The 19377-nt window shown below is 38.0% G+C and overlaps 1 protein-coding gene across 4 annotated transcripts in view; it reads left to right on the forward strand.

Moving 5' to 3' along the window:
- Window positions 1-869: 869 nt before the first annotated feature.
- The window catches only part of MYOCD (myocardin), a 44525-nt gene continuing 26017 nt past the window's right edge, over window positions 870-19377 (forward strand). For 3 of the 4 annotated variants that reach the window (XM_063456062.1, XM_063456064.1, XM_063456065.1), the window contains exons 1-2: window positions 870-1089; window positions 16721-16786. In XM_063456062.1, the coding sequence (XP_063312132.1) occupies window positions 1035-1089; window positions 16721-16786 (121 nt within the window). In that variant the 5' untranslated portion in view covers window positions 870-1034. The remainder of the gene's footprint in view (window positions 1090-16720; window positions 16787-19377) is intronic. The other variant, XM_063456063.1, reaches the window with a different exon arrangement.

Here is a 19377-nt window from a genome sequence, read left to right on the forward strand (position 1 = left end):
AAGAAAGGTATGGTAGAATAGATGAGGAAAAGAGAAAAGACGGGTCCTTAAGGATATTAGGTAGCAGAATACGTAGAAATATGTGCGCATGGCCAGACAACAAGTAGTAGTTTACACTAATTGTTGTTGCTGTGTGTACTTCAGACAAGAATGAATTATGAGAGGTTACATACCACCGACATAGAGGGGCAGACAAAAAGTATTTCTTGCCTGCTTTGTGTGACATATTTATTTTGTATTATTATGCAATGTTTAGGCCAGTTAATTTTACCTTCCCCAATTTCCCCAAAGCCGGCAACTAATTTCTCACGTAGAATGTTATACAACGCCGAATGAAAATGATTTCGCCATTAGAGTCTATGCTGGCGCAATGTTCTGTGGTCATACTCAATTTCAAACTGCATTTTTTTTGAAGATGCAATGAACAGATGTTTGGTTCTTTTTCCTGTTAATACGTACATATATCCTACTTTACTGTACGGGGCTGCTAGTGCTGAAATCCGTAAAGAGCTTCGTGAATTTCTGAATGCTAAAATACATGAGCTTTGTGCAAGGTTTAAGCTTTTGCAGCCAAGATAAATGACTGGCTGTCTACATCACTTGGGTCTGTGCGAAGTGAAGTCCCAGAGCAGAGCTGCAGAGTAGGTCTGCCTGTGGTGAGGGGAGGCAGTTCGCTGATTGGTTGCCTTAGTTTTTTGGTGGTGATGAGGATCAGATATCAAACTGATGCTTTTAGCACGAGCCACTAGTAGACAATGACATCAGCTGTATCCCAGTGATGCTGATAGTAAACTCTGGGGAGGAGTTGCCTTTTTGGATGAAACTTAATTAGTTCAGCACAGCTGAAGTAGGAGCATTTGCCTCTTGTAGAAGGTCAGTGTCTGATGGGACCAAATCCTTTGAAGCTTCAGACGTCTCTCAGCTGTGAAGCCAGAAGCAGCTGATCGAGTCAAGGGCTTGGATGCATTCGTATCATCCTCATGGTTTTACTGAGGAATATTTTTTGACGTTGGAATTCTGATCAACGGAACAACATGACACTTTTGGGCTCTGAACACTCACTGTTGATTCGGAGTAAATTCAGATCAGGTAGGGGGAGTTTGAAAAAAAAGAGGCAAATGATGCCTACGCCAGCAAATGTAAAACTGTTTTATTTTATGGCTTGATGTCAAAAAAAGTCTGTTCCATATGTTTTCTGGAAGAATGTAATCTGTAGCATATTCTATAGAAATCATACGTCTCTAAGAAGTCAAAATCAGGCGGTCTTTAATAATTCTTATAAACTAAAAAAGAAGTGTTATTACGACTTCAGCTGCTGCAGAATTTCTTGGTTAGCAGTCCTGTCAGTCAATTTTTGTTCTGTATAACAAGGGGCATGACTTTAAGAAACATAGTTGACAGCTCCTTAGAGTTCTGAAGCATTGCCTGTACCATTGGACCTTCCAGGCATACCGTTGCGATCTGGAATAGTATAATTTGATAATGCATTTAATAAATGTTTTATTCTATTTATAATTAATTAAAATATTTAAATGCTTAAAGTTAGCAAACCTCCTTATCTATTATAGATCTGAAACTGACTATTATTCTGAGACCCTCACTTTTTTAAAAGCCATAAAATTATCTGTGTGTTACCAAGTGATCTCTATCCCCCCCTTAAGCTACTGTTTTTTGGCTGTTTGCGTGCTCTTTAAATAAGCACTTTTCGGAGAAGCAAGCCACTTCCTACCACAATCTAGTTAAGCTTTTTAAATGGAAAATGCTGTGTTTGGAAATAGTGCAAATAGCTCTTTATGTAACCATCTGCATAAGAGACGGCAACACATGTGTATATAGATAAAAAAAAGTGTGTGTGTGTATACACAAAGTGTGCTTGGTTGCATATATACTGTTTATGTCTTGGCTAAACATTGTTGTGACAAGCTGTCATTGGCTTTACATACATTAAATGGGATTAAGAGGAAGCTGTTGTTCTGTCATTGTTTTGACAACCGGAGCAGTTGGTGTTTGTTTGTCCGGTGTAACTTGAAGGACTGCGAATCTTCATGGATCATAGGAATGACCTTCAGTATTTACCTGTAACAATCCTCTCTTGCACTATATTCGCTAAACGGGAAAATTTGTAGAAATGTTAAAATAAATTGCAAACTGTATTTGAAAAATTCTTCAACTCTGCTGTTGTTCCATTTGGGTTTATTTAAGTCTAATAATCCACAATTCTCTTATTAATTATTTGTAATTCCCGATTTAGTAAATTAACCCCCGAAACTGACTTCATTAAACCATCCGTGCATGCAGAAAGCAAGAACCATTAGCTATCCTGCAGAGTGTACCTTAATATTTTGCAGATTTAAAATATCTATAACGATGGTGCTGCCTATTACACCTTACCCGCCTGCAAACTTTTTTTTTAATAACAAACTTACAGAGTATGTATTGATTATAACAGCTGTGGTCTGTGCATGGTAACCCAAACAGTGTTTGGATATTAATCATAATAAAGTATTCAATGTATTACTAAAATACGCCATTATATGTCGGTTTAATTCAAGCAATGTTTTATTTTTTTTACATTTTTTTTTTAAGATGGCTTTTTATGCTGTAACGTTGAGTTATAATGTACGGCGATAGACATTGCTTCATTTCACAGTAGCACAGGCCTGGAAAAAAAGAATAAAAAATACTAATATATAAATATATATATTTATAGCCTCTGAAACAGGTTGAATAAGCTATATATAAATGTGAAAAAAAAAAAAAAGTTTTGGGATCCCAACAGATATTGCTTTATCTTGAATTTATAAAGTGCTTAAATCCAATGACAAAAGTGACAGTACGATAAGGGAACAATGTTTTCTGTCACTCAGACCCCAGGCTGCCTTTTCATATCAAATGTACCTTAGGAGCAAGATAAATGATGTCATGGTGAGGAATTCAGCCCCAATGCAGATCAATACTGCCCTCTGTCTTAAGAGATAGAAATGACAAGCATCGATGTAGCTTCGTAGCTCTCCCCCTCCCTAAATTACAACCCTGAGGAGTCAAATATAAACCGATCTTTATTTTATTTTTATCAGCCATTACTGATGTCATTTTAATTTATTTTGCTTTAAGTTAATAAATGTATGATTTTAGACGGTGGTATACCTGGAATTGTAGCTTTTAAATAGTTATAACTATTGTTTTTCTAATCCTAACGTTAAAATTTTAGGACATTAAAGTAGAGGTGTGTAAATAGCATCGTCGGATATTAGGTAAAAACGCTGTAGCGCTGAAACTGGAGTTTCACGTTGTACTAAATGCTATAATATTTTATAATAATCTGTTTTGTAAATACGCAATCGCCAAGTAAGACAGGTTGTTCGGGTAGATGTTGTATTTACTGTCGTGATATTATATTCCATTTCCGAGTGATTCTGCTTTTCACGAACGGCAATATTTAGTCTACTTATCTGTCAAATTTATATATTTTTTTTCCTTCAAAAACTATTTTTGTAATTTTGCAGTTTGTAAGTTAAGAATTGTTAAAATTGCGTTTTTATATAGCACAATGGCTGTACATATTTGTTCACAGAACACTCTTGCATAATTCTATTCCACCTCCCCACAGAAATGTTTTGTCTGTACAATACCACCATAAAATATATTTTGGCTGTGCCCCCTCCCCCCTTCCCCCTTCCCCTAAGAATTTATTTTGGCTCATAGACCCCTGTATATGCCACCTGCCACAGAATGTATTTGCCAATTATATTTCACCTCTAGAAACCTCCCTATAGCGTATCCCCCAATATAATGTATTCTGATACTACTCATTGAGCAGGGGTATTCTCTACCCTCTAAACAGAATACTTATATTAAGTGTACTTGATATGCATCTCCCCTTCCCTGTGTATCCAAACTCCCCACAGAATGTATTCTGAGACTACTTGCAGTGTAGGGATGTTGTGTACCTTCTCTCCAGTATTTATTGCATTCGGAGTATACTCACTCTATACCTTCTAAGTTAGTATATTCAAACTCCCGACAGAATGTTATCTGAGTGTTCCCACTGTGTAAAGATGTCGTATACCCTCCCCATCATATATATAAACCATACCATATAATATATATAATATATATAAACAGACTGTATTCTGAGTGTACACACTGTGTACCCTTCCTATCATATATAAATAAATTCCTCACAGAATCTATTTTGAGTGTACTTGCTGTGTACCCTCCCCAACATAGATATAAACTCCCCACAGACTGTATTCTGAGTGTACTTGCTGTGTACCCTTCCCATCATCTATAAATAAATTAACCACATAATGTATTCTGAGTGTAGTCTCCCCAACATAAAATATATAATCCCCCACAGACTGAGTGTACATACTGTGTACCCTTCCCATCATCTATAAATAAATTAACCACATAATGTATTCTGAGTGTACTCTCCCCAACATAAAATATATAATCCCCCACAGACTGTATTCTGAGTGTACATACTGTGTACCCTTCCCATCATATATCAATAAATTAACCACAGAATGTATTCTGAGTGTACCCTTCCCAACATAAATATATAATTCCTCACAGACGGTACTCTGAGTGTACTCGCTATCTAGGGATGCTCTGTACCTTCCTCACTAGTATATCCATACTCGCCATAAATTGTATTCTGGATAGTTAGTAAACCGATCTCGGTGGAGGGTTATTTTAACACATACCAATCTCCATTTTGAGAACAGTTTTGTGTGATTTTGGTGTGACACCTTAATTTGTAGAGAAGTAATGTTGCGCAGCCACTTAAGTCCGACATTCGGTGTAATTTATTAAAAATCTATCCAATCTACAGCACTCTGCAGTAGTATTCGTTAAAAAACCCCACAAAAAACATACCCCTTCAGTATACCCAGTCATAATGCCCCATCCTACAACCATCGGAGGGAGTTTATAGCTCCTTATATTTACAGGGGTGGGTGCTATATGTTTAAATAAAGGCTTATAAACGCGATGCAGTGAAGTATTTTTCCAGCCTAGATTACTATGTAACTTTCTTAGAGGCAGAGTATGTTTACAGTTTCTTCGAGTTGGTGCATTTTCCTATTATTGTGCATGGTATGTCAGATATGGGAACGCCTTCTCTCCACAGGGTATAATAACAGATAGCAATTCCTAAGCTGGTCAAGCTGAGTGTCGAAATGAACACCAATACTGTAATGAAGAACAACTGTCAAGCCAGGCTATGCATTTGGGGGTGTCTTATCCTATAGCAGCCTGTGGAAACAATGTATTCTGCAACCTCTGGACCTTCACAGAGGTGCAGTCTTGCATCTTTGATCTAATATACATTGTAGGATTCAGGTTACACCGTTAACACGACTGCATCAAGAAACGTTCTACATTCTGCGCATGCACATCTGGACCTCTTTTTTACAGGAAGTTCCACTATAATAATTTGGAAAATGTACATTAAAACTCCAGGAACAAATAAACCCCTTCGCACAACTTCATATAAATTCTTTTAGGATTTGTGCTGAATGTGCACTGCCACTGTGACTATCCCTGTTCAAATCACTAATTACAGTTTGGGTGCACTAGAAATTCTGAAGCAGTTGTGTGCACGCATGGCACTGTCTTCCAGCAGAGGTGGTAACTAGCTGAACACAATTTTAGGAAGGTTTTAATATTCTAAGAAGGAAAACAAATCAAACACGGTCTATCCATTTCAGATAGGGATGCCCAAAAAGTAGATCCCCAGATGTTTTAAGACTACGGCTACCATGATGCTTTGTCATTGTAAAGGCATTTTAAAGGCATGCAAAGTATCATGGGAGTTGTAGTTCTACAACATCTGGGGATCTGCCTTTTCGGCATTCCTGTTCTAGAGCTTGCAAGGAAATACACTTTTATCCCGGGGCACCTCACCTTAGATAAGTGACGGATGGTCTAATCTGCATTCTTAATTTCCTATATTCTGTTCTTAATTAAATATTACATTTGTAATGTTCTGTTTGTTTTTCGAGTGTATTTAATGAAATTAGTACAGTTTTTAGTTTGACAAAAAACAAACTACAAAACATAATGGCAAAACGCACAGCAGTGATGGTTTGCATATGATGCCCACATCAGGTTTTATGAGTAGATCAGCTCCTAATCTCTCCAGTTCCTGTGCAGCCAATATACACTGCGTTCTGGCTTCTTGTCACTGTAACCATATGTTTTTAACTTGATTCTAAACATCAAAAAGGAAGTGTCAGGAAGAAAGGCTCCAGACAGTTAAATTATGTGATGTTACTCATTAACTCTTGCAGCAGCCTCGGGCCCTTGTTAACCAAAACAACAGCTGTGTCTTCTACAGAATCACTCTCACAGTGCGAGTGGGTAAAACAGATGTGCATCATGCTTTCTGAAACGGAAAGGGTTAAACCAAGGGAGGAAGCGGTACGAATTTAGCCGAATTACTGCCATCTCACCTGTTAAAATAAAGATATCCAAGAAGAGGCATTCTCTGTCTGACGGCTGCTATGGACTACAAGTCATATCATGTTCAGCCACCCTCTGCAGTGCTGGATTATGAGCCTAACGGGCACGGTGCTGACCATTATGGTGGCCTTATTCAAGACTTGTAGATTGATAACACTAGAATTGCCATACATCCCAGGTGTCCCGGATCTGGTAGGACAGTATCAATGTGGGCTCTGTGATACTGGACTGGAGAGAGACAAGAGAAGCGACCACGGTGCACAAAACCAGCATTACGTTTACTCTTTGATTGCCAGTCACTCCACAATAAATTTGCACCCCTACTTTCAACAAAATCCCCAAACTGCCCCCCTGCACACAATATTCCAGAGAATGGTGGTGGTAGTGATGTCATATATCCTACATTATTATATATAAATACTATATTTGTAATATTTCGAATCCATGGACGTATTAAAGGGTCTGCAGCTGCAGTTCCAGTTGCCCCCATATTATCTGGCCCTGGAACAGTAGGTTCTACCGAAACTGTCCACACACTGGGCAATGTGATGGTTTCAGTAGTATGAGCATGATCCAGTCATATTTTGACGACAGATGTTCTAAGTTCAGTGCTTCGGGCTCAGAGTTCAAGTTAAATGTTTGGGAGCAGCTGCTGTAGCTGTGGTTTAGGAAGTGAAAGGGTTTCCCCTCCGCCTCAGCCCTGTGCTTATTCCTGGTTAGTTATACCTCGTGTACCGAAACACTTTCATTGGTAAGGTATCGTGGCCTCGCGTTGGAACTAAAAGTGTGCCCGGGGCTACGAAGAACCTGCCCACCATGCTGTAACATTTTTATTAGTAAATTAAACTGTCCCCGTTAATTTCACAGATTGATGTCAGGCTCAGAATTGCAGAACTCATAATTTATAAAATGATCTCAAACGCTCGCTCAAGTCATAGTATCTAAAATGATAAAACATTTAACTCATCCACATTAACACTGAAAACAGATTAGAATGGTCTTGTAATCTGCATTCTTAATTTCCTATATTCTTTTCTTAATTAAATATTACATTTGTAATGTTCTGTTTGTTTTTCGAGGCTTGGGGAGATTGGACTGCTCTTCTGAGAGCTCACTCAGTGGACCCAGCAGCAGGCTGTCTGCATCACATTCTTTTCTGTATCATAGACAATATATATAGAAATACACTGGGTTTATTAACTAAACACCAATTTTTAATGAATACAATCCAAATTGCAAAATAAAGGTTCAAATGGCCAATTTGCGAATTTTATCAAATCATTTTTTTTGTCTATAATTTACAATTAATATTTAAATTCACTAAATGTTTACAGTTTAATTAATAAACATCTGTAGTTTATTCTCTAAATTTATTGTAAAACCAGACTACAATGTTAAGGCCAGATTAATTTATTAGGATTATTAGGATTTGGAAAAATTCTGCAGTTCTCTTTTTTTTTTTTATCTGTATGGCTATTTATGTCTTGAATTTCACAATTTATTTTTGATGATGCTTTGGGTTAATGCATTGTATGTTATAGGAGCCCTACAAACACATGAAGTCATTCAGCTTACATAAGTGCTGCTGTATCTTATGTGTCTGGAGTTGTCATTTAAAAAAATAAATAAATAAATAACAATACGTTTATAAAAGCAGATTACAACAGAAAATTGCACTTTTACAAGTGGACGCCCGAACACCTCCAGACAGTCACGTATTTTATGTGCCCACACCTTCCTCGTTCTCTATTAATCTCATCTCCCTATACTCAACTGTATCTCTTCTCCTTTATCAAACCTCATCTGCCTCTCTCTTCCTCTGGTATCCCCAATTGGTGTATCCTACTGTGCAAACCCCAATCTGTGTCTCTCCACCTGTCCAAACCTAAATACGTATCTTTCCAACCCCCAATCTGTGTCTCTTCTCCTGTCCAAACCCCCATCTTTGTCTCTTCTCCTTTCCAAACCCCCATCGGTGTCTCTTCTACTGTCCAAACCCCCATCTGTGTTTCTCCTCCTTTCCAAACCCCCGTCGGTGTCTCTTCTCCTGTCCAAACCCAAATACGTGTCTCTCCTCCTTTCCAAACCCCCATCGGTGTCTCTCCTCCTTTCCAAACCCCCATCGGTGTCTCTCCTCCTTTCCAAACCCCCATCTGTGTCTCTCCACCTGTCCAAACCTAAATACGTATCTTTCCAACCCCCAATCTGTGTCTCTTCTCCTGTCCAAACCCCCATCTTTGTCTCTTCTCCTTTCCAAACCCCCATCGGTGTCTCTTCTACTGTCCAAACCCCCATCTGTGTTTCTCCTCCTTTCCAAACCCCCGTTGGTGTCTCTTCTCCTGTCCAAACCCAAATACGTGTCTCTCCTCCTTTCCAAACCCCCATCGGTGTCTCTCCTCCTTTCCAAACCCCCATCGGTGTCTCTCCTCCTTTCCAAACCCCCATCTGTGTCTCTTCTGCTGTCCAAACCCTCATTGGTGTCTCTCCTCCTTTCCAAACCCCCATCGGTGTCTCTCCTCCTTTCCAAACCCCCATCGGTGTCTCTCCTCCTTTCCAAACCCCCATCGGTGTCTCTCCTCCTTTCCAAACCCCCATCGGTGTCTCTCCTCCTTTCCAAACCCCCATCGGTGTCTCTCCTCCTTTCCAAACCCCCATCTGTGTCTCTTCTGCTGTCCAAACCCTCATTGGTGTCTCTTCTCCTGTCCAAACACCCATCTGTGTCTCTCTACATGGTGACCCCCATTTGTGCCTCTCCTCCCGTTAACCCCATCTGTGTCTCTCCTCTTGTTAACTCCATCTGTGTCTCTCCACCTGTTAATCCCAATCTGTGTCTCCACTTGCCGGTCCTCCCACTTGTGTCCCCCCCATCCCTCACTTAGCTGATCTCCAGGCTGGGAGCTGCTGGCTGCACTGTCTGTGCTGAATAACTACTCCCCTGCGGATTCAGTCAGGAGATAGAGGCAGAGATGAGATGTAACTTCCTATCCGTGCCTCTCTCCACACCACACCCTACTGGCAGGTACTGGTATTGCAGTCTAATCTCAATCACAGAGAAAAATGCTGGCATTTGTATTGCTGCTTATTTAGCAATACCGGCCTAGCAGCCTTAAATCCTGGTTGTGCCAGTAAAATACTGGCCAGTTGGCAACCTAATAGTAGCAGAGGGCCCAGAGAACGCTAGCAATCAGAGCTGGTCCTATTTTCCTCTGACAGCTCTCGTTCAGTTAGGTTTAATCCCCAGGGCCTCATAGTCCTTTTCTGTTTTGCAGAATAAAAAACATATGTATGCATGTGTGGGCATGTGTGGCGGTCTAACACATGGGTTCAATTTCTAATTTATTTCTAATCAACATAAATAATTTTCATTTATTTTAGTGTCAAAATAATCCTTTAATGATTGAAGTGAAAGATCCGATTTTTTTAACGTATCCATGCCAAACTACACTGAAATAAATCTGCCCCTTAAAGGAAAAACCACAAGTACCTTAACTACTATAGCTCCCCGGGAATGCCCTGGCACCCTTACCTGGGGTCCCCCCTCTTTGCAGCCAGAAGTGAGAGCTAGAGGCTCCTGCTAGGAGCTCCATTAGATCTTCTTCCCATTGTACAGCGCTACGGAATGTGATGGCGCTATATAAATCGTAAAATAATAATAATAATAATCTTCTGAGCAAAGCTCTGCAGTGCACGTCCAGTTCACTGTCTGACAGCGTCAGCTGCAGGAAGAGGGAGCCGCACCGCAGGGACCCAGCTAAGAAGTGTAACCTATACTAAACGGTCCAACAACTTAACATTGCGGTGGCGCCAGGGCACTTCTGGCAATATAACCACTACTTTGCGTGGTTTGAGTGAATTTTTTTTTTTTTTTTAGGGAAATTTATGGTTAAATGTGTGCCCTGTGTGATGGCATATCTTACACAGACTGCAAATATAAACATTTTCATACACTGACAAAACTGAAGATATGAAAACTCCATTTGTTTTTACATTAAGCTGAAAGATGCTGGTTTTTGGTGATTGCTGCGACACAGGGTAGATGTTTCTGGCTAGCGAGCCGGTAAGTAGGCCTTCAATTGTCCAGCAAACTCCTTGTGAGTTTAGTTCTTCAATAAGCAGGATTGGGGGTTATTGGGTTGGCGATAGAAGCTGACAAAGGATTCTGGGAGTTGTAGTTGCACATTAGCTGGAGGACTGGATGTAGGCTTGGTTCTTACCGGTATTGTAGCACAGCCAGCCTTTCCAATACTAGATATCAGTTAACTGTTCGTAACATTCTCAGGTCACTCTGACCAAATGCTACAGGAAATTCTGTTTACAGAAACATATCGAGCCCCAGCGATTATATCTGACAAAGTGCTGTGAGGAATTGCTATCTTGTAGACGAGGAATATAAATACAACGTGTTGCAACAAAACTTAGAGACTTACCGTTGTTGTAACGGCTACATCTCTGGCAGACCACACACTCTAATAATCTCAGGGACCATCGCATATTTTTCTCATAAATCGTTTTATTTTTACTTTTAATCTTTTTTTAAGCAAAATTCTGTGGTTTTCTGCAAAGTGGCAACTCATCAGTTACATCATTTAATGGCTGCTTTCCTGCCTGAGATACACAAACCGTGAAATTCAGTTTGTAGATTTATTTTGAAGAACAATTCACCACAAAAAATACAAGTTAACTTGAACAATCTGTCTACCTCTCTTAGTAAAATGGAAGGGGATAGCACCTGTATGAGTGCTTTGATGGAACAGCCATATCTCAATAAAATAACCGAGGACGGTTTCTTTACTAACATGGCGTTTGCAGAGAACAGAGAAAGGAAATGCAGATTTTAGGTGAAAATTTTAAAGTTTGAGATTTTTTTTCAGTTGCCTATATTGGCCTAAACATTACAAGTCCCTTGTCTGCTTTTTTCTGACGTGGAATAAACCCCTTTATTCAGTGGGCCCCCAATAATGCCATCTGCATTATAATATCTATCGAGAATGACTTAAAATCTCTTAAAGGGACACAACAGGCACCCAGGCCGCTTAATCTCATTGAAGTTGTCTGGGTGAAGCGTCCGACAAATCAATCAAAGGATTTAAGAAACAATGAGAGAGCGGTATGTTTAACCAAATCATGACAGACAACAGAGATTCTAGAAAACCAGTGTAGCTTGCTGTGACTGTACATCTGGTAAGAGGCGGGTGCGGTGGCCAAAGTATGGACGTTAGGGCCTGTCAGTGCACCTTTATAAAAATCAGTATGAACTAAAGGGAGAGATAAAAACGTCAACCAGTTATCCATCTCAATGCAGTGTGTGTGAAACAGAATATTAACATTAGTTATTTACTGAAGGGAGTTTTGAAAGTTAAGGCCAAAAATTGACAAATTGCAGTTAACTAAGTTAACTAAGTTTTAAATTTAGCTACTCTGGCCTTAAATATAAAGTTTTCTCGGCATTCACTTTTAATTCTCACTTTAGTGTATAGTCCTGGCAGAGAGGGTTATTTGTCGGCGTTCCCTGTTCCCATGTATGGTTGTTATTAGCAACAGTTAAAAGCAAATGTCTTTTTTTTTTTTTTTTTAAGTTTTTGTTTACTTTCATTGCACCATATAATTTAGTACGGTGCATATTAAGTTGGATTTTGAAAGTACCAGAAAGAATAGTACTTTCTCCAGGAGTAGGTTTACATCCCCCCCTTTCTTGTGTCCCCCAATGCTGCTCTGGTATCTGGCTCCCCCATTCTTGTGTCCCCTAAAGTAGCTCTGGTATCTAGCCATGTAGTTGTTTTGTTTTTTCTTTAAAAAAAAAACAAAAAAACACACAAAGTAGAATTGTTAATTTACCTATGGCCTCAAGAGGAGCCTATTGCATGTAGCAACACTGGTCTATGTTTGTAATCTGTCTGAGTCTTTCTATGCTCCATCGTTGGAACAATACAAGTGTACACTTGGTTTGTTGAGTTATGCTGCATGTTGAAAATGTAGCTTTTAAGATGTCATTCTAAAAGCCATTCTATATTTACTAACCTAACTCCCATTCTGAATTCCCTAGAGCTCCATTTTGGATAATATTTGTACTATATATAATGGTACGAATTCAATATATTTCATCAGACGAGTTAAACTATATATATTCCACTATTCTTTTTTTCTCCTGGCCTGAGTAGATTTAAACTTGGCAGCATAGCTAACACTCACACAAGGCCTGTAAGAAGAGAAATTCAAGTTTCACGCACATTATTATTGGTATTTATATATAGCGCCAACGTATACTGTAGTGCATTACAATATTATAAAAGGGGGGAATTTGAGTACAAGTGATACTATTACAAATTTTGCCTGGAGTATTAGGTTGATGACGCTTGAACAGAATTTATTCATAAATTTGAAAGTAGCCGCAATCGTCTTCTTCCAAAAACTGCATAGGTACAGAGAGAGATGGGTAAAACTAGTAAAGATACTGAAAAAATGGGCCTTTCTTGTACTATATTAATTTATAATGCAGCTTGATGATAATTGTAATCAAAAGCAAAACTTAAAGAAACTGACATTGCATTAACTCCTTTTATTGCTTATTAATTAGATCATCGAGAAACATACGAACAGAGAACTTTGGCGTTCTCTTACCAGTCCAAAGACCTTTGTAAACGTGACCCCACAAAGTTTTGGCACATATAATGTCTTTGTCAAGCTTGTGTGTAGCCGTTGTATAACGATATACATCCTTTGTAAAGTGAAACGCGACAGGAATGGGCAAAACAAAGTAATAGAAATTTATCAAAGTGTTCTGAAAAATGTATTTTGGGGGTTCAATGTCAGTTCCAACTCATTAAAGTGTTTTGAAAGTAGTATGAATTGTAGGCTCTAATAAATGTTTCTGTCCCCACATTGATTGTTTACTCGCTAATCACACAGCACTGTGTGAATATTCCAATTGTATTCCGTCTCGCTTTCTACGCCAAGATGAAGTGGTTTAAGAGGACGCCAGACAATAGAATACTTTTCTGATGTTAGATAGGACAGAAATATTAATAATTTAAATGAACTACAGGAAAAGTGTTGCAAAAGAAAAAAAAAAGACGGAAAAGAGACAAAATTAATAAATAGTGGAAAAGACAGAATTCATTATTCACACTCGAAAAACAAATCCCCCAAAAGGCGCGTTTTATTTCAAAAACATATTAACAAGGGGCCCTAATGCTGCCCTCATCATATGACTCTGATTAATTTAAAAAAAGTTATAAACCTATTAGACCCAGGCTTCACCTATTACTGCAACTATTTGTTTGCCAAGTTAGAGATAAAAAGACAACCGTTCTGTTATCAACCTGTAGATCTCTTCTACATTGTTTATGTAGGAAGCATTCTGGCTCTCGTTGTGAAATATAATCGCATTCGCTATACTGTTACCCAGATTTAGAGACACTCAAAGCAAGGATATAGCTGGTTAGGCAGTGCTGAGCCTGCTCATTTATACATACACGGGAGAGACAGTCATGGGTGTGATATTACATTTTTATATCCTACTTCCTATATCCTACTAGCTACATGATGTGATTGTAAGCTCTTCAGCTACTATTCTCCTATCTCATACATGTTTTGTTAGAATAAAATATTTGTCTTGTTTACCTATGGTACATCGCTGCTGTATTTGTTGGCGATATATAAATTATTGCAATTGCACTTGAGGTACAGTAGAAGTCAATAGTTAATGTTCAAGACAGAGCATGATAAAGCCAGAAAAAAAGGATACATTTATTTAAAGGTCTCACGTTTAGGGGATGCACTCACTGCTCTCCAGATGCATCCAGTGTGCTCCTCGTGTGGGGTAACGGTGAAAGTCTAAAGCCTGATTTGTATGCTTAATCTGAGTGACCTGTATTGGACACATGCTCAATTCTGTTCCACTCTTTCATATTACAGTGATGTAAGGATTCAAGGGAAAGAATGTCCCCCCCCCTCTCTGGTGTGATGTAATTCAGAGACCTTCTCCACATGTCAAGCAGGGGGTCATATATAAACTGTACTGCTTGCATACAGGGCTGCAATTTTAAACAGACTGATTCGGCAGATCATTATTAGCCAATAGTTAGATCTCCAGTTTTTGTGGACAATTCATAATTCATGTGATACTCAGACGGCTATAAACTTAATTTAGACTTGCAGTTCTACCACAACTGGCAAGCAACGTTATGCCTTTCCCACATCAACAGGCCAAAAATTAAAGACCCACCTCTCTGTGGAGAAATAAGGCGATTAAACTTACCCCGCCTCCATGGCTGAGATCATCAATACTGATGATCTCAGCCAATCCAAGGTAGTGTTTACAATACTACAGGCTATAGACACCAGAACCACTACTTTAAGCTAAAAGGAAATAAATCTAAACTTGCATCCCATAAATTCATAATAATACTTAAAGCAATTTCTGTGCCTTTTATAAGCATTACAGGCTCCAAGAAAATAGTGACAGAATTTTGCATATGAACCAGTTCTGGATTAAACCTAAAATGTAGGTAAATGGCTCTAAAGAATAATGGTGCTTCTTTATTGATGTGTGAGTGGTGTCTAGTGTACCATAACTCTCAGGCATTTCGCTCAGCATTGTGGGAAATTCCTAACGATTAAGCCCCTTACGGACAAATAACATTCCACTCAGTTCCCACAATTCATTGTTAAAGGACCTATAGCAGCATAGAACTCTGCGGATGCTTAATTATCAGAAAACTCTATGTGAAGAGATTTTAAATACTGCAGTTTATTGACAGCACAAATATAATTGCCATTACATGGTTAACCCTTGAATACTGACTTTGTTTAAAAAAAAAAGAAGTAAAATTCATTTGAAACGTAGAATGCATTGCTAGCTCATAAAATTTTTTTTACATTTTTGTATAAAGATTACTGTCCAAGGATACATAGGAGGTAAAAGAAAATACTGCGGATATAAAGAAATATTGAATGGATGAAAAGTATTAACAATTGTGAAAATTAACCTTGGTGTAAAATACCAGCGCACTGCACACGGGCACATTAAAGAATGGTAAACTGACAGGCGGGCAGAGTAGTTACGAAAGCCTTAAGGAAAACCGTTAGACGATTGCTTTACGTGGATTTCACTAAAATCCTACTGTTTTATATCCCATAAAACTGGAATTATATTTTCTATCAGCTTGGTGAAAGAAAGTCTTGCTAATACATAAATGTATTTATATAAAAATGATACAGCTGTGTATTTTCAGGCCCTGCTAAAGCAATTATTTACAAAGTCTAATTTCTTCTATATCGCACCGACCCTCCGTCTGCCTCCACTTTCTCTGCATATGGTCCTGGTTAAGCTTAAAGTAGTTTTCTGTCAGGCATCAAATGGGATGTTAGAATGGGTCTGAATCCATGAAAATGATATGTCTGCTTCACATGATCATACCTGTCCTGTGACTTCTGAGTCACGTCTCCTCAATTACATTTTAATCCAATGAATTCCTCGTCTTTAAGTAGATTCAGACAGTGATCTGTTTACATCCTTAACGTAGGAACTTATAGAGGTTAAACGTAGTGGTGTTTATTTCATTAGAACAATTAATTTACTAAGTTTATTGCAAGTCAGGCAAGGACGGTATTGGGAGCAGAAATCTATGTGAAACAATGACGTTTATTTAACTTTTTTTATTTTGGTAACCACTCCGAATTTTCGGTTTTACCCGAAAGATTGGTTTGATATGAAATTTGATCTGTATATATTAAACATCAAACAAACAATTTATTAAGGACTGCTAAGATAAAATCTTTTGTTAATATTTGGACATGAAAGTAGCAGAGGCCTGAAAACGTTTAGATCACTTGGGTCGACGTATTGAATTTGTATTTGCAATTACTAACAGTAGATTAGACAGGTGTATTCGGTTTGAGGAACAGAAATTTGATCTTCGCAAAGTGAAACTGAAACTCGCACATTTCTCATTGCGCAAGAAGTGTAAATATACTTTTATTTACTGTGGTCAAGGTTCTAATATCCCTGTTCACCAGCCTGGTGATAACCTGTGTCTATAACAGCATTTTTGCATGTCGTCCTACTACATCATTAACACCAACTTTAACCTCCGGACAACTGACTTCTAATCCTCCCTTATCGATGAACAAGAGTCCTTTGGCAGGAAGTGCATGTTTCTCCGTGGAGATGTAGGAACGCTGCCACTGGAACTAAATTTCTCTGAATATGGATGGGGGGAACGTCTGATTCCTGACTTTCTTCTTCTAATAGTTTTACAGTTACGGCTTCAGCAAAGAAGGACTCAAGAGCATCTGGTGGACCAAGGCATCATGCCCCGTGAGTATACCTAGATTACATTCGTGTGTCTTGACATCCGGTGATCCTTTACAATAGACTTTTTTCCATGTCTGTCTGCCTGCACCCCCAACAGTGTGGGTATTTGTGGCTCCTCTATTAATAGTAAAGCTGGATCGATCAGAAAACCAGATACCTCGACACGTGAGGAGATTCAGAAACTCTGCAGGTCCAACATGAGACCTTTAATAATACGGCCTGGACAAAGTCCACAAGACCAACATCTCTGTCTGTAGAGTGAAATCTGATAAACCTATCTTTTCATTATGTATCATTATACACTAAGTAGAGCTAAATTAACTAAATGTCTTTTTGTTCCAATAAATATAACATTGGAGTAATTCTTCTGTAATCATTTATGCTGCCTATATAAAATGCAATTTAGCTATTTACAAAATATTGTTTTATACCGAGAAAAGAAGAACTGAAATTCCTTAGAAATACTTAAAGATCAATATACAAAATGTGCATATTAAAAAAAAAAAAAAAAACTGAGCTAGTTATCAGTGTAAAGCTTACGTAATACTTGATAAAGTTCATATCAAGTTAGAAACGGATGATAGAAAAAGATCAGCCAATAAGAATGCAGATTGCACCACCAAACTTATGACATCAGCCAATAGGAGCATGAATTCTATCACTGCCCTCCTCCTATTTAAGAATTCCAAAATGGAAGCCCTTAGACAAGCTGGTAAAATCATAGATTGCACCCATACAAAATACTGAATAGAAGCTTGGATAATTAATGCCCAGTATTAATAACACCATACATAAAAGTATGCATAACCCAACGCGTTTTAATCATGGGATGAGTTGGCCCCTTTAATTTTGTAAGATACTAAAACCCATGCATTTCTCCATTTTATAATATGCTTTTTTTTCTTTCACAGAATTATAAGCATTAGTCTGACGGAACTTAGCTGCAAACAGGTTCATGTTAATATCTAAATATGCAATTATGTAATGCAAGAACACTGCCAATGATATTGCATTTATAGGGTGAACCACAGACCAATTTTCGCAAATCTCAAATAACGCAGACAGTAAATAATGGAGCAGTTCACTTTCACGGGAAACACTGAACAAAACATTTGGATATAGCAGAAAATTAGAGACATCCTTCTCCTAATGCAAAAAATACTTCCATCCTTCCATGACTCTCTTAAATCCCAAAATGACCATCTTTCCTAATCTAATAAAAGATCAGCTGTGGTTAGCGAAAACCATTTTACATTAATACGATTTTCCATTGTAGACTTTTTTTGCTACCCTGATTTGTTTTAGTGCTGTTGAAGAAATTAAATTAGTTTTTGTTTTGTTTATGACTTAAACGTTTATTCATTTATAGAGATGCTTTGACTATAGCAATGGCCCGGCACAAAGTAAGATGATCACTTCTAATGAAATAAAAGGTGTAGGAATGTCTCTATTGGGATGGCTTACAAGACAGACAAACTCCAACAATTTAATGTTTGAATGCATAGTAGAACCTTATAACAGTGCTGATCAATACAATGTTTGGAACACAGACAAGCATGTGCTTTTACGTTGCAAAGGACAACAAGGTGCAACATAAAGGCACGATTGGTTCTATTCCGATCACATATATTTCTTCATCATTAAGCAGGAAAGTTATTCGAAGGGCTTAATTTATCAGAGTAAAACAATATAACTGAGAGATTTGAATATTTTTTTTTAATTATTCAAGTTTTTTTAAATATATTGTTTGTTTAAATCTGTATTCTAAAATAAATAATGAACAGGAGAAGATAAGTGGAATAAAAAAATGAATCTGAAAATGCCATGAAAGCCCGGATTAAATGGATTCTTCTTACTAGATTACCCAGAAGGGAAATTTTTTTAGCAACGTGGCTATGGAGGGGCTTGGCTCTGGGTGCTGGGGAGAGCCCATGTTTTTGTCTAACACCCCTGAAATAGTTTGACAATGAAAGAGGGGATAGCACCTGTAAATTGAAATTGAAAACTTTATTGAAAACCATAGACAACTGCAAATAGAAGACGGCTAACTGGTGAACGCTATCAATCCAATTTTGTAACTTTTACTTTTTGTTGCTTTTAATTCTTTGTTGGTAAATAAGAAAAATGAATACTAAGAGATAATTCAGGCATGTGGTTTGTAGAGGATAAAAATAGTATTTATGGCCAGGCAGATAAGACCGCATCTAGACTAGAGACAGATTAGGAGGCTCCTTAATGGTGGAGACGCTCCCTAGTGAGACCACCGTCAGCTCATGGACGTATTTTACATTTTTTTTTTGCTTCAATTCCTTTTTAATACTATCTATATAATGCACTAAATAAGATGGGTTTCTACATTAAAAATGTGCTACCAAAAGCAGGTCTTTTAATTCATTTTTATTTTATTTTAATAGATTAGATTATTTGAATTGAGTTTTACCCGGTGCTGTGCTGGTGACACAGAGTGCATTAGGCTGTGCGGTAATTTGGGTGGAACAGGCATAGATTGTATATTGTTTATTTATTTTATTTTATTTATATTGAGTATGTATATATGTGTATAAAGTGAGTAAATGTATCTATATATCACAAAT

Source organism: Pelobates fuscus, chromosome 5, assembly GCF_036172605.1.
Source record: "Pelobates fuscus isolate aPelFus1 chromosome 5, aPelFus1.pri, whole genome shotgun sequence".
Taxonomy (NCBI): domain Eukaryota; kingdom Metazoa; phylum Chordata; class Amphibia; order Anura; family Pelobatidae; genus Pelobates; species Pelobates fuscus.